Source organism: Camarhynchus parvulus, chromosome Z (assembly GCF_901933205.1).
Source record: "Camarhynchus parvulus chromosome Z, STF_HiC, whole genome shotgun sequence".
NCBI lineage: Eukaryota > Metazoa > Chordata > Aves > Passeriformes > Thraupidae > Camarhynchus > Camarhynchus parvulus.
The window spans coordinates 59,639,964-59,656,359 of NC_044601.1; the positions used below are offsets into that span (position 1 = coordinate 59,639,964).

Here is a 16,396-nt window from a genome sequence, read left to right on the forward strand (position 1 = left end):
GGATATCAGTGAATAGAGTGCGAAGCTCTCTTTGGCTACGGCTGTGTTGCCCAGAACTTGGTGTAATGCCATATATTCCTTTTTAGTTTTAAATTAAATATTGTGGAAATGACCTTCTCAGAAGAAAGCATGTGTTTCTATTATTTTTTGCTTTTTCCTATTGTTTTTTCCTTTTTCTTACTGTTTGTTTGAAGCACTATGGTCCAGTAGGGGAGCAGTATGGTTGCCCTAGCAAACAGTCTGTATTTTTAGTCTTAGGCATCTAAACGTACAGATTGACTGTCTTTTAGCTTTATTCTCCTTTCCAGTTCCTGCTTTGTTTCCACAGTGATGCATCCCTGTCTGCAGGCACCCAAGATATGCTGTTTACGACAGCGGACTATTGGTGTATCCTGTAGCTTTGCATTTGGTGTGCTTGGGAGTCCTTCAAATCCCAGTCCCACTGCATGTTAGCATTACCCAGCTGCTATCCACAGATGATATTCAGGAGCTCTATGAGTTTCTGTTGCATAATCAAATGAAGAAATCCTGTGAGGATCTGAGGAGATGTATGGTGGGTTAGTGAAAACTTTGATAATACTCTTGGGTGGTAGCATGCAGAATGATATGTGGTAGTGTTATGGCAGTAGGACTAATACATTACTGCAAAGCTGGAACTAGATGTGGTTTGAAATGCATTTCACATGGTTTGAAATGCACTTCACCTTTCCTCAGATAATGATCAGGTGTAAGAATATTCTTCCCACAGCATCACATTCTCAATCTACACGTCAGTTCCACCCAGAGTTTCTCACTGGGATTACCTAAACTAGAAGTTTAACACTTCTAAAATAAATGTGTAATAATGATATTTTATCTTAAAAATAATTTAAACATGAATCATTTCTATATTTTGATCATCTATTGTATGGGAATCATGAGCACCTTGTTCTAGGCTTGTGCTGCTCAGAGCAAGGTCGTGGCAACTCATCGAAGAAATGCTGAAGGCCCCTGACCATCTCAGGACTGTAAATAAGTACTTAAAACAGCGTGGGCTGTGGCAGTGTCCTGAATGGGAATATGCAGCATCAACAAGTGGTATTAAAGAAAGAAATCCCTGCTGTAGAGTTAAGTGAATAGGGCTGGATACTGAGTCAGCAGAAGACAACTGAAGATGCGTGTCAGGAATGCATGTGAGAGAAGTTAGTTATGTCAGGGCTTCTTAGAAAAGCTCATAAAGAAGGGACCATAATTATAACTGGCTTGGTTAAGGAGGATTAAAAGGGGAGAACTGACAGTTAAATTGCAACTGCTTAGAAAAATACTTCTCTTGAGACACATTGTAACAGTGTGAGAAGTAGGAGCATTACATCACCTACACAAATTGGTAACATTTTTCGAAATGTTTGTGTGCAGCCCTCTGCAGTTCCCTAGGGTCCTTGCTGACTGGGGCTGAAACCACGGTTTGTCAACTTGAATATCACTACGGATGTACTGGAAAGTAGATGCAGAGACCAAGTGTGGGAGATGTTGTTTGCCTTTTTGATAGAAAAAAAGTGATGATGCTGATGCTCCCCACCAAGCATGGAAGTGGTATGAATTGGTGTAATTGCGGTGTTTCAGAGCTGGGCAGCTCCAGATGCAGGAGAATAATCTTATTTTACAGTCAGTAGGCAGGATATGGAAAGTTATGGGCCCTGCATAGCTGTATCTTGGCTGTCTTCCACATGGGTAGTATTTTGCATTGCTGTGTATGCTGTTAACACCTTCGTATATATGAACAGTGTGGTCACAATATAGCTGCTTGGGGAACTATAACTTCGAACTGGGTAAAATTTATGCATGTGATTTCCACTGAGAGGGGTTGTTGGGTTTTGGTTGCTTTCTTTTTTCTGATAGAAGATGATTAATTAAAGAGTAGAAAGGCAGGAAGTTAAAAGGGGTATATGTCTTATTCACCTATGCATACAGTTGGCATACTTGCTTTTTAGGTGTATGGTATTAAAACAGGATGTGAAAGTAATACAGAAGATAGCTCAGAAAAAGGTTTCCACATATTGGTACTGCAGCTTCCAAAGGTGTTCAGCAAACCTGGCAGCTTCTCTGCTGCCAGTGGCATTGCTGCCACGTTGAGGGGGTGGCCCTGGACAGCAACATTTCAGTAGCTCTGACGTGAAAATTGTGATCACAGCATTTGGAGCTCTGCTCACACCTGTAATTAAAAGGCAGCTTAAATAAAATTGGAAAAGGCTACAATAAAAAGACTCTGCTTTGTATTAGAGCTCAGCTAAAAGAATTTTTAATTACCTATAAGATTAGTGGGCCTTTAATAGATTTTATACTGTGTTCAGTTTTTATCCTGCAGGTGTCTAAGGTTGAACTAACACATTATTAATTACCATGGACACCATCAAGCAGCCTGTGAAGACATCTCTACAGTTATTCTCATTCCTATTTGAAGCATTCCTGGAATATAAACTTTTTAGTCTAGCCCTTTTTAATGCTTTTCCTAAAGTAAAGAGCAAACCCTTCAAAAATTTTTGCAGCTGTTACTTCACATTTTAATATTCCTCTGTCCTACACGCCATGCAACCTGTGGTCTGTGTGGAATTGTGGCAACGTACAAATGATTGAACAAGATGATATGCAGGAAAACCTTATTCCCTTCATGGAATCCTGTATCACCTTTCAAGAACTGCTGCTTAAATGTGTTCCTGGATTAATGTGAAAAGTCTCAGGTGTGGCCAGCATATGGTTTGGCTGGGGAGTGTAAGTGCAATCCCATTTGCAAACAGTAATTACAACTCTTTCAGAAGATTTTGAATGGCATAAATTATCCATAGTTTCAACTTCCTTGACAACATGAGATAAAATGCTGGGGTTTGTGTGTGAGTAACTGAGCAGTGGCATAAATGACTTTCTGACAATTTTTAATATGAGTTTTCATGTAATGTAAGGGGTTTTGGCAAAGTGGAGCTTTGGCAAGGTGCTGTGGCAGTAACTTTCCAAACTGCCAAGTGAATTTTGACAGGGCTTATCTGGCAAATCTTCAGTGTCTACAGAAGGGTTTTCAGGCTGGTGGCATGAGTAGATTTCAGGTTGAGCAAATTAGCTGACAAAATGGATTCTGAAGGTTGCCGTGTTACACTGAGCGGTCTCTGCCATGGACAAAAGAAGTGACAAATGGCTTTCCTTGAAACAAATGCCAGCCACAAACTGTAAATCAGCCAGCAGGGAGGTATAGCTACTGGAGAGTCTAATTTCTCTCCTGAGAGAAAAAATGTCACATTAAGAAAGCTGAAGTTTGATCTTCCACAGGCCACTTGGACTCTAACATTGGCACACGAAGCAGTTGTCGAGCTTTGTGGTTTCTTGGTTTGGTTGGGTTTTTTTAAATTCTGAAAAGTTAAAGCCCCTGCTGGCAAAGCCTGTCCTAGTATGCACTCTGTCCATCAGCTCTTTTTATTCCACCAAAAGCCTGTCTTTCACCTCTTCTTTCAGGCTTTCTCTTTAGTTCAGAATAACTGCAGCTGCCCTGTAGTCAGTGACTGTCAGAGTGAGCTGAGCTGTTCTGCCCCTCCTGTAGCACCATGGGCTCTTGCCTGTGATGAATGTGATGCATTCAACTGCAGCATAGGTTGGAGTTACTGAAAGTCCACTTTTAAATGTCAGAGCAATGTAAACTTTTATATTATCAGTAAATAATTCCGAAATTCTCCTTACTGTTGGCAGCTGCTTTAAGAGTGAAGGAATGTCTTGGAAGTAATTACACTATCAGGGTTTGATTAGTTCAGTTTAGCCAATCAACTATGTAATACTTCTTATCTGCGGAACAGTTATTTAGTTAACTGGCCACATGTTTTGTCTTGTAACTTTTTTAACATCCAGCTAAACGTGTGAGAGTTAGAGTAGGACTTCATTTACTGGCATTTAAAGTTGTTTAGATATAGTGAAGTAGAAGATAAGCTAAATGTTACTTCTGTCCAGAGGAGGATTTGTAGAGGTGAGTGGTTCACTGGAAGTGGCAGTAAGAGACCCCATAATGTGGTTACACCTTTGCTAGGATGTCAGGAGTTTTTTTAATTGTAATGAAACTCTGAGTGGATGGGAACATCTTTCTTGCAGCTGAAAAGATAATTAATTCTGAATTATTGTGCATTTAGTGAGTGCTTTGCACTGCTGAAACGTGCATTGCTGCCTACAAAAGAGGTATACCTGTGCTGCTCTGGTCATTCTGCATCAGCTTCTGCTGATGCATCTCCATTAGAACTCCACTCCAGAAATAATTACTGCTTCACCACTGAAGCACATCAGGCTACTGAGAGCAAACTTGTGATGTTTATGCGGCACTCATGTTAACTGTTAATGTAACTCACAGACCAAAAACTGTAGGTTGCTTACAAAGGTTCATTGGCAGCAATCTTCTTTTGTGTTAGGGTTATAAAGCAGGGTTGGGGTTATTAGGGTTATTTCATTTGTTTCATGTAACTTACTGAGAAGACTATAAAGGACAGGAAAAGGTTCTCCTGGCAGTTCCAGAGAATGCATTACTGGAGATGGTAAGTAGTTTTCTCCGTTGCTCATTTGCTCGTGGAGAGATGCTTGGCTGAACAAGGGCCAGAAGTGGAAGTGGTAATCATTAAACAAGCAAATCCACCAGCTGTGCTCTCCAAAAAAAATCATGAGAGAACATACTTCCCAGTCCTGAGAGGTGCTAAGCGCCCTGTGCGAAGGGTGGGAGTTATGCTTGCTGCTGTGGGATGAGGGTGCTCAGCACTTAACAGAATCTCACATGGTCAAGTGCAGAATTTGTGCCTCTGGGCATGGGAACTGGGATCTGCAAATTTCACCCCTATCTGCAGAGCTATTCAGACACAACATTATGAATGTCCAGAGTAGCAGATAGTGGTTAACTGTTTTTAAAAATGGGTCAGAAGTTCCCCTTGTTCCCCTGAGTTTTTTTTGAGATATATTCCCTTCTGTTCCAGCAGCTAAGAAAGTAACTATCCAAATTAGTCACTTTGGCTAATTTGTAGATTCTCTCTAGTCAATCAATTACCTAGGAAAGAAAAATTTTGTTACGTGTCAATTGCCATTTTTTTTTCTCCTTTTTTTCAGGCAAACATGTTTGTGGAAGGATTCCATGATGCTATTCTTCTTTATGCTCTAGCTTTACAGGAAGTTCTGAAAATCGGTTTCAGTAAAAAAGATGGGGAAAAAATTGTTCAACAAACACGGAACAGAACATACGAAGGTAAGAGTGAATATGGAATTCCAGCTTTCAGAGTAAAAACCTTCAGGTCTTTGTTCTGTGTAAAGTAAGGACCCATGCCTACTCCACTCCTAAGAGAGAGGAAAGCAAACATAGGAAACCATGTGCATCTTTAAGACTGGCTCACATATCTCACCAGGCTGTCTTTTTTTTTGCATCAACTGTTGAGGTCTTGACTCAGTTTGAAAAACTCTTAACAATTTAATGACCCTCACTGATGTTGTAAAGAAATACCAATAATTTTCTCAGGCTCCTTTTTTGTTTTTGAAAAGATTACAGCTGCTCGCTTTGCTCATGTTCATCTATTAGCTCTCAGATTGCCTCATTTTTTCCATTTCACTTTTTTATCTTGAAAGCCTGGGAATGGATAGAAGCAAGCAGGTGCCAGGGTTGGGGTTATTTTGTGTTTCTCAATGGGATTCCTTTGGGCCCTAGAAGGATTTCCCCCAGCCTCCTTTCAGGAGCTGTGTGTGGTGTCTCAGAGGCAGCAGCTGAACACCACTGTGCCTTTCTGTGCCTAATCCTCAAGGCTGCAACTGGCATTTGTGTGTCACCTTGCTGATGCAAAGCAACGCAGATGCTTTTGCCAGGTAGGAATTGTAAAAAAGAAACTGAAGATTATTGTTTTCATCTGTCGTCTTTTTAAAATATTTCCATCCATCTCATGTGATAGTCCAATCATTTGTTGTAGGACTGGCAAGGTTTCCTGTGGGAATGCTGGAGAGAAGGAAACATTTCCCCTAGATAAAAAGTGAATGATTCATCTGCATGTGTAAGAAAAACCCCAGTGGCCAGGTTCTCAGCTCTAAGAACACATTGGACATTGTGTAAGGAGGCAAGAAGGGCAGCAGCTTCAAACCAATTTTCTGTTCTCAAATTGTGGGGTGAACATGAGGCAAAAGAGTACTTGGGGCAGCTTAAGGGAACACTTAAGCACTTTAAAGCAAGGGCTTGCTTTAAATTATGCTGGTTGCAATCATCCCATAAGCAACCCTGCACCATCTGTAGGTTGTACTTGGTGTCCACTATATCTCTTCATATCTGTGGCTCGCCAAAACACTCTGCTTTAAAAGGGAGGGAATCTGGTGTCTAAAGATTTGCCTCTCTGTTTGTTTGTGCTGTGCATGAGCAGATGCCCCAGCACAGCCTGTGTTTGCTCCTGTTCCAGTGCTCCAGGAAGCCACCAACTGGTGTGTCCATGCCTCCTTTGTAGTGCCATGTGCTCCATGGTTGATTCTCACACCTTACTTGTAAAACCTGGGAGGAGGGAACAATGTTCTCTTCCCCCACTTGTGAAAACCAGATTGTTGCTGGTGGCTGACCTGTTCCACCTATTCTGAAAATGTAGCTGAGTTGGGCTACAGCTGAGGGTGCAGTTGGTCAAAATTCTTGTAAGCAATATGCCTTTTTCTCCCTGTAGCAGTACTTTGCTGGACGTAAAAATTGATGTTGAAAGAAGCCTTAAACTCAGTGTCTTGCAATGCAGTCCCTTAAGGAAGACCATGTCCCTTTATTTTGTTTGTGAGCCCCTCTTTGCAGTGGATGAAGCATCACAGAGTATGGTTCATGCCCACCCATCAGATTCTGCTGCAGGACTGAAGCTTTTTTATTCCCTTTGACATTGGCAGGCCTTGATAATGAGAACTCCAGTTTCACTAATGACATTAATTTAACTTCTGACATGTAGATATCTAATTGTCTTGGCACCTCATTTTACAGCCTGCTCTGACTTATCAGGACTCCCAACAGAATGTAGATGCTGCTTTCTGCAGAATTCCATCTGCCTGCCACAGCTGCACAGACATTATGGGCTTAGAAGAGGATAAGGCTGAGGTGATCAAAGGATTTCTTAGTGATTGGGTTGTTAAAGACAGCATGGTATAACTTCAGGGTACATGTGGTGAGGAATATTTGCTATTCATTGACATTTCCTCTGGAAAAGTAGCAAAATTTTTTGTAGGTAGGTATCTCACATTAAAAAAAAAACAGAAAGAAGGTTGAGATAAAATCATTCCACCTTCCTGCAAATGCAATTCTTCATTAAGGTAGTTTCAAAATTTCCTACCTCTGTTTCTTAAGGAAATCACAGGAAATGGCAACTTTTAAAATTTGTATTTCTGATTCAGATAAAAAATTGAAAAATAAATATTTTCTGACTGAAAAAAAAATCCCACAGGAATTCCAAGTTTCAATTTTAATACCTCTTCCCAAAAACAGTTATGGTTTTCTTAGATCACAAAAGTATCTGCTCCAGTTAGTGCCTCCTGTCAGATCCAGAATCCAAATTGATGTGTAAACAGGGACATCACAGTTCTTCAGTGGCCTCTTCTTTCAGTGTCTCAGCCAAGTGCTTGTTACACCAATTTGATTTCCCTGCAGTAATTGAGTTGACAATGGCTTGGTTACTGTGTGGTTGGAATGAAATACGTGCTTGACAATAATTTTGATCATCACTATGTATTTTGAAAACCACAGCAAGCTGAAATGTTCCTGACATCACTAAATCTGAACAGATACAGAATAAATGGAGGTGTGTTAAGTCTGTTGCACATTCACTGTCCCTAAGCATGTTGGGGGAAATTGATACTCTGAATATCTGACCTCTCTTTTCTGACTGACTGTCACTGAGAGCCTGAATCTCCCTGGCTTTCTAGGCATGTGTTTGGTGTAACATGGATGTACAGTGATGCCTGTTTGCCTTGCATGGGTGTAATTGTCTGTGTTTGGTGTCAGGCAGTGGAGGATCATGTTTGAGAATACCTGAGGTGAAAAAGCAGTCTTAAGAAGTCTTCACCATAGTTAATTAGTATTGTTTGATGGATTTTAAGAATCTGTTTTGACTGACACCTTGAGAATTTGAAGCCAAGCTTTTTGTACACAAGGAGGTTTTAAAAGAGGTTTAGATTGAATCCAAGGATGTGTTCATTTCCCATGACAGGTCAAACAAGTTGCCCCAGTAAGGCTGTGGAGTTTTTGCTCTCCAAAATCCTTAGAGATTTTGGAGAGCAGATAAAACCTTGAGCAGTCTCCTGCATGACTCTGCTCTGAGCTGGAGGTTGGGCTCAAGATCTCCAAAGCCCCTTCAAACTTGACATATCCTATGAATCAATGAATCCCAGTTTCCTCAAAGTTTTCTAGAAATTGTAAAACAGGGAAGTGGAATGGGGCTCTAAGAATATAAACCAAACTGAACGTATTGTGTAGTTAATCTTAAGTAGATGAATGCAGGGCTTAATGTACATATGCACCATATGCGTATGTAGTGCACATGGTGCCCCTTGTCTGTTCCATCTCCAGTATCCCATTTTGTGGAATCAGCATTGGACTGGTTGTATGGGTGCAGCAGCCCCTTCAGCCTGTGGGATCTACATCTCTGCCTCTGTGTCCTCTGCAGCATATGAGCTGGACTCTCTTCAATGAGGCATCATCAGATATTTCAGGATTAGGCTCTCTGTAAATAATTCACATTAAATGTATTTGTGTTTTAGTCTTACATGCTCATTTTTGGATTAGATTTTTCTCACGTATTCTCCAGTTTCACACGTTTAATATTTAAAAAGGAGAAATGTTAAGAATTCAGGAATGCAGACACCGAGATGAAATTACAATTTCTTCTGGAATGCCAACAAAAATGCAGGGAGACTGATGAGATTTCCTGTCATATCGGTCTGTAAAAACCTGTCCACTGTTTTCATGTTTTGCTTGGAAAGGCTCAGTATTTTAACTAATTAATCTTCTGATTCCTCACATGCCATTCCTTAGGCATTGCAGGGCAGGTGTCCATTGATGCCAATGGAGACAGATATGGGGATTTCTCTGTGATTGGAATGACAGACCCGGAGGCAGGCACACAGGAGGTAAGGAAACAAACACCATTGCAATTGGCCACTGATGAATTAGTAATTCTGTGTAAAGTAACATGATATTGTCTCTTTACTTGGTGGCTTAATCTTATCAATTCAAAGACCAAATCTTTTCTGTAAAATAGCTATCTTGAAGTAGTTAAAATAAGTTTTTTAAACTTCCTTCTTTTCTTTAACAATAGAACTTCACATGATGCTGGCCTTTGACTAAAGAGTGAATTCTCACAAACTGGCTAAGCACCGCTGATTTTGAATATGATAAATTATTGTTTAAAAATGAGAAATGAGCAAGACTTTTTATTTATTGTTGGGAAGAAAATTAATCTTACAGCAACTACCGGTGTTTAAATCTTATGCTGTGGTCAGCCACAAGCAGGAGTGCAGACCTTGCCTGGCCTTGTTGGTCAGGCAGACATTCCTGAGTGCCTTCTTTTCAGTGTTTAAGAAACATTTTAATCAGATGGCTCCTTGTATTTCAGATAGCTCCTTGTATTTCAGATAGGTTATTCCACTGGATGTAGAAGGATTGGAAGAGATGGACTGTGAAAAAGTCTGTGAGAAACAGCAGCAGCTGCACACAGAGTAGCATGTCTGGGCTGAGTTTATTAATACATGCAGTGCCCTAAGTCCACCTGCAGTGGATGCATTTGTTAGTTGTAAAATCAGCATCTGCCTCAGCTTTGCTGGTCTCCCTGATTTCAACAAGCTCAAATAAAAAGTAGCAATATCTGAGCTGGACATTTCTTTGTGTGGTTTTGAGTCCAGTGAAGTTACATTGTTGGTACTGCAGCAGAGAAAAATTCAAGGAGCCCTTTTGAAAGTGTGAGGATGTCTCGTGTGTTGTAATATGTAAAAGTGATAGAAAAACTACACCAGTCAACTGCAGACACTCCCAGGGGCAGTAGGAGTACAAAATAGTTGGGATAACTTTGGTGTGAGCAATCTGTGGTTTTTTCTGTTTTTTCAGCCCAGTAGCTTTTTATCTCTTTTATCAATTTAATTTCCCTCTCTTACTGTTCCCTCCATTGTTCTTTCACTTGCAGTTTAAACTAGTTTTTTTTTTCAATGCTCCATTTATTCTTTTAACTTATTGTGGAATTTCCCTCTGCTTTATTAGGTACATAAATATACATGCAATTAACATTTTACATGTGATTACTTACTACTTTTGTATGCCATATAATTTCTACCTTCACACCTCTCTATAAAAACGTTGTTTCTTTGATAACTTGTTCTATTATCTGGATGATTTTTTTCTGTGTACAAGAATGTTTCTCAGCTGAACTGTGACAGATGGATGGGTGTTTGGGCAGAGCTGTTTTCCCAGGTCTATTCACAGAGTTTAAAGCTAGGAGAAAACCTGGATTTCCTAGTTTGACCTCTGCTATATTAGACACAGGCAGGTTTCTTAACCTTTATGGAGCCCTCTAGCTTACATGTGACTAAAGCTCATGCTGGAACAGGCACTTATTTTTTGTTTGGAGATACTGAAAGCACAGGGACTGCCTTGCTGGTGTCCTCAATATTTGTTCTACAGATCAACGACTCCGGCTCTTCTAAAATCTATATCCTACTTCTGAACTGAATCGATGTGGCTCCTGCTTATAGCTTTTTGTTCTGAAACCATTCTGCTTATTTCTTATTTAGTAAGTTGTGCTAGTAGAGGACTCACCCACTGCTTGATGAATTGAACAATCTCCTAATAAATAATATAATGCCTGTGAATGGTCTCTATTTTTTCCCAGTTTACTGCATTTGCCTTAAGTTTTGGACAAATGTTGAACACATTCATTCTACGAAGGATTTATATCCCCAGTTTCAACTGTGAGAGAAATACCTTTATTTAGTGTAAAATATACCTTTGTGTGTTTAGGCAGAGCAAACATTCCTTAAAGTCATTGGCTTCAAAATGAAACTCGGGTGAAAGACTTGAAGAGGCTATCCATGAATTATAAACTTAGTGTAATAATACCTGGTTTTTATCTGTAGGAGGACAAATAGATCTATTGGTGTGCTTCTGCTATTGCTTCTCACCACTTCAGTGACGCAGTATATGGTCCTGCTGCTGTACATAGATGTTTTTAGACATATTGCTGCAGTAAATTCCACATAGGTTATCTTGAAACTGCTGAAGACAGGACTGAAATTCTGAGGTGCTTTTATGAATTGGCATGAAAAAATCCAGCCTCTCACCCACCAGCACCCCCAGGTCCTTCTGGGCAGGGCTGCTCTGGGTCCTTTCATGCCCAGTCAGGACTCATGTCTAGCTTAAGCTGGGTGACTATCCTGAGCACTGTGGAGAAAATGAATAAAAGCCCAGGGAGTGTAGGACAAATATTCAGAAGGTTAAAAAGCTTGTACAAACTGGATTTATATAGAAGAGAAGCCTGAGGGCAGAATCAGATAAGAGCCTGTGAACATGTAAAGCAGTGTTTCAAAAAGGAAGGGCTCCTATGACCACTGACAGTTTGGTAACAAGTGATGGATAATTACAAAAAGAAGAATTTTATGTTCCATGGTAGGGAAAACAACTGACAGTAAGGCTAGCTAAATTCCAGAATAATTGGTGCAGAAATCGTCAAGTCTCCATCTTTGAAGGCTTTCATTGACAGATTAGATAAACATCTGTCAGGAATGCTTCTGTTCAGCTGATTCTGCCCTAGGGCAGGCTGTGCACTGCATAACCTCCCACAGACCCCTTCAGCCCTCTTCTCTGACATTCAACATCATGCCACAGCAGTCCAGTGAGTGATGCTTCTCTCCTGTTTGTTTCATTTCTCTAAGTTGATAGGAAAATATTTTCATTCCTTTCTTGTTTTGCATAGGTGATCGGGGACTACTTTGGAAAGGAGGGGCGGTTTGAAATTCGACCGAATGTGAAATACCCCTGGAACCACGGCAGGCTGCGCCTCGATGAAAGCCGGGTTTCAGAGCACACGAACAATACACCATGCAAATCATGTAAGTTTAGTGACTTAATGCTTCTGCACCAGCTCCAAAAATGAGAATCCATGAGTTGCTGCAACATAATGGGCCATATTAAAATGTTCAGCGCAGTTGTCCAGCTGAGACATGGGGACTGGCTCTCTCTCTCTCCCCACTGCTTGGGAGGTGAAGGTCTGACAGCCATGGGTAGTACATGGTCTGAATCACTTCCCTGAATTTAAATGTAACAGTAATCATGCACAGGCCAGAGCCCTGGAGGCTTTAGGTCTTTGCAGGAGCCTTTTAGTCAGAAAGAGGGATGTAACTGAAACCCCAGCGAAGAATAATCATGCTGATAATTAGCAGCTGTGCTGGTGGGAGCAGTGTTCTCCCAGTGCAGAATGATTTTTAGCATTGTGAGAAGGCACTCTGAGGGGCTCTGCAGGCTGAGGAGGAGTGAAGACAATTGAATGGGGTGAATCTGTGAATTCAGGAGGCTGAGACTACCCTCCAAAGGACAGGTGTCCATTCTTTCCAGCACACTTGAATCACAGACCGTGTTGTAGTGCATAGGACACTGCAGGAAGATTGGGGTAGGAGGATACTGGTGCCTCAGTGACAAAAGGTGGCCTTAACTTTTCACAGGAGACAACTTGCTAGACCTGCAGTGAAAAAGTAACTCCAGCCTGAGAATTCTTGAACCCTTGAAAAACTGGTGTGAACACAGACCACCTGCTTCAGTGTGGTGTAGCTATGTGTCTTCTTCCTTTTGTACAGACAGAATCCCCTTGAAGGGTCAGGGATGAAGGAAAAGAAGGGAGCAGTTTGATTTCCTTCTCTATTCCTTTCCACAAACCCAGGTGGGAATGGAAGTGGGAGTAGACTATATGCACATGAAAATGCCATTGTTCTTCAGGAGCCCTGCACTTCCCAGAGACAGTTCCTGTTTGGGCTCCCCTTAATCCACTGTATCCCTGTTCTGCTTCTGTTGAGATTTGAAGCAAGTCAAAAGTCATAACTTGAAACTACATATCTTCAGGAATGGAGAAAAAATTAGAAAAAAACTGAGGAACTGTTGGATAATCATAGTCATTTTAATAAACCTGGGTGATAGAGGGTAATGATTCTAATCCAGGTAAGATGAGCTTGTTTCTGTTACAGTGACTCAAGGCATATTCAGTGCTGATTCCCATTATGTGTGTCACTGTAACCACGGTCAGTTTTATGATTCAGACCAAGCTGTCCAGGCCAGTTACCTAACAATATTCCCTTGTATCACATCTCCAGAATTGTGCCTTCATCTGACACTGATCTGGAGGCTTTTTCAGCCCCGAGGTAAGCAAGGACAAAAGTAAACATGCAGACACTGGAACAGGTTCCCATGGAGTCCCAAGCTCTGAAAGGCTTTAGTTATTATCTAATATTTGTCAGAATTTCCTAATTGTGTGTATTTTCCAATACATGAATGCAGATAGTTCTCAATATAAACCCTGATTGTTTATTTTTTCCCTTTTCAAGCAGGTGGTCTAGGAGAATCAGCAGTTACAGGAATAGTTGTGGGCGCCTTGCTTGGAGCAGGATTGCTAATGGCTTTTTACTTCTTCAGGTTAGTCCAATTCATTGAAAGTTCTGTAAACTTTTTATTTGTCATCCAAACTTCTCAGCTCCTGGCAGAACATCCTTGGTGGGAGACAGAGAGGCACCATAATAGTGTGTGGTAATATTTTCACCAGAGACAGTGAACACACTTTGATTGTCCTTTTGTTTTTATCCAAATAATTTTATTGACTTGAGTCTTCATCCTGTAACTACTTAGATCCCTAAGTAATGTTACTCATGGAAGTAATTCCAGTGAGTTCCAGACATTCACAGTTGCTTTAGTAAAGTGCCCTGGCCTTGAAAACTGCCTTTGTTTGCTGCTCCTTGCCAGCACAGTTGTGCAGGCTGTGATCTGCAAGAGATTTATATCATTTGCCTGGTATTGAATGGAATTGTACTGGAGAACAGAAAGAGATTTCTGTTTTGGTGTAATAGAGCATTTGGATTCCAAAGCTGTGCATTTAACTTAATAAGCTGAGGTCAGTGCAGGGTGATCAGTGTTTTATGCGTGTTTAAGTAAAATAATTCTTACACTGCTAGTCAGCAAATGTAAAGTCTTGATAATTGATCCTATACTGATGGAATAAATTAGTTATACATGTTCAGCACCTTATGTACAGTAATTTATCCTCCTGCTATGGAAAAGCCAGATAGGAGAGTAGAGTTAACCTCTGCATACAAGAATCAAATAATTCTATCCATTAAAAAACAACTGTTTATAAAAAATGCTGACAAAATGAAACAGGCAAAGCCTGCTTCAATTCACCAGGACACTTTCAGGGTTTCAGAGAACCAAGCTTATTCATCCGGTACTTAGAACTGAAATTCTGCAAGGTGATTTTATTCTTGCACATGTTCAGTGCTTATATAGTATGGTTTTTGCATTTGGGATACAACTAAGTTGGCTTGGACCGAATAAAGACTATCTTTAAAAGAAAAAGAGAATAAAAATCTGTCTTCATATTTTATGTTATCAGAGGTTCTTGCATCTTGTGTAGATTCTCAACCAGAGATATCAGAGTTGTTAGGTATGGATTGTAGCATTGCTGATACTGGGAAGGAATTGGTTTGTAAGGACAAGAAATAAAACAACAAATATTCTGGTCTGGTATAAAGCTGTGCAAAGTATCACTGTAAGAACAGCTCCTTATCATCTGACACAAAGATTTGGATTGGAAATCCATGTGAGCAAAGGTGGGTATCTGTAGAAGTAGATGTAATACACCTGAGCTCAACATGACCCAGTCTTTTTATGTATGCTCAGAGGGGAGAAATGAGCACTCTTCTTCTCTGCAGTTCACGTCATCTTCATCTAAAAGCTAAACTAGGTCTCTTAGTGCTTGTTTCTCTGTTTACTGAAGAAATCTGCAGGCGCTGTCAGATGGATCTATATGTTGGAGATGTCTGAAGACCTGTGGGTGAATTTCATTCTGGAGATCTGATTGCAATTGCTCAAAGCAGGAGGAGGCACAACCTCCTTATTCCACCATCAGAATAAATATTTGAAACCTAACAGGTCAGGGTGTATGGGTCAGATTTTCAGAAAATGTAGGTTTAGCATTTGTGTGCCTGAAGTAATTTGTACTTGCAGCTTCTGTAGCTTTTAAACTGTAAATATACCGTCTGATTACCTTTCATTTGGATGTGTAATTGTCACAAATGAGTATACAAATACAGTTTTGAGTGTGCATGCAAACAGTTAAAAGGTTTGGGGAGTAGTGCTGACATGTAACTTTGACCAGATTTTAACTTAAAACACCTGTATATCTAAAATCTGGACCTGTCCTTGTGCAAGAGCTACTACTGTGCATGCTCTGACCCATGTAAGGATCTGACTTGAAAATACATAAAGAACTTAAACAACACAGGTTTTTCAAGTTATTTTGGAGCTTACTGATGCAGACACAAGTATTGAGGGAATATTTTCAGAACTTCTAGGTTGTCACTTTCTATTCAGCCATGTTGCTTGAATCAAAACCTTGGTGTTGTGAAAATCTTTCTTCCACTGCTGCATACCTAGTTGTGACTCCTGCTCTCTGTGCTGGTGGAGCAGGGCTTTCCTTGGCATACAAGGTTTTTGCCATGCATCTCCTCCAGCAGTACAAGCACATGGGGGTTGGAGTAATGCCCTTCTGAAAAATTTGTCCTGAAACAGAGTCGAAACCTAAATGTATAAAATGTAAATGTGAATCATCTGATGATTTTTGGGGGGAGATTTGGGTACTAAAGGGGAAGCTAAAAGACAGTCAGAGGGTTTGTTTGACATACAAAGCATAACAGAATTCTTCAAAAGGCCCTAGAGGAAGATACACCGGAAGAGCTGTGTCTGATACATGAGCATTTGTGTTTATTTCTTATCTGTCTTCTACATCCCTCTTCTTAATTCATCATGTTACCTCCTCTGACATTACAAACATCATAGCTTTCTCAGAGGGAAATGGGAAGATTAGTTAGTTAATACATAGCTCCAGTGAGAAAGGCAGCTGAATAGTCAGAGCTGTTGTTTGAACTCTGCAGAAGGTTCCCCCCCACCCAGCATACTGAAAAGAAAATTGGCTTTGATCAATATAAAGCAGTGAAGTAACACTTTTCACATGACACTTCACAAAAACTCCTAATCATTAGATCAGAAATTTTCAAAGAAGCAAATGTCCATGCCTTAGTGCTTTTAGACTGCCATGTAGAAATTAACAGGCATTCTTGAGCCTGGGTAAAATGTTCTGAGGCAAACTACTTTAATCTTTGACCAGGGTTTCAC

At 40.4% G+C, this 16,396-nt stretch overlaps 1 protein-coding gene across 2 annotated transcripts in view; it reads left to right on the forward strand.

Annotated features, from left to right (window-relative positions):
* NPR3 (natriuretic peptide receptor 3) overlaps positions 1-16,396 on the forward strand; it is a 44,722-nt gene that overhangs the window by 21,284 nt on the left and 7,042 nt on the right. Inside the window, exons 4-7 of one of the 2 annotated variants that reach the window (XM_030968468.1) lie at positions 5,098-5,233; positions 9,014-9,108; positions 11,940-12,075; positions 13,558-13,645. In XM_030968468.1, the coding sequence (XP_030824328.1) occupies positions 5,098-5,233; positions 9,014-9,108; positions 11,940-12,075; positions 13,558-13,645 (455 nt within the window). The remainder of the gene's footprint in view (positions 1-5,097; positions 5,234-9,013; positions 9,109-11,939; positions 12,076-13,557; positions 13,646-16,396) is intronic. The other variant, XM_030968469.1, reaches the window with a different exon arrangement.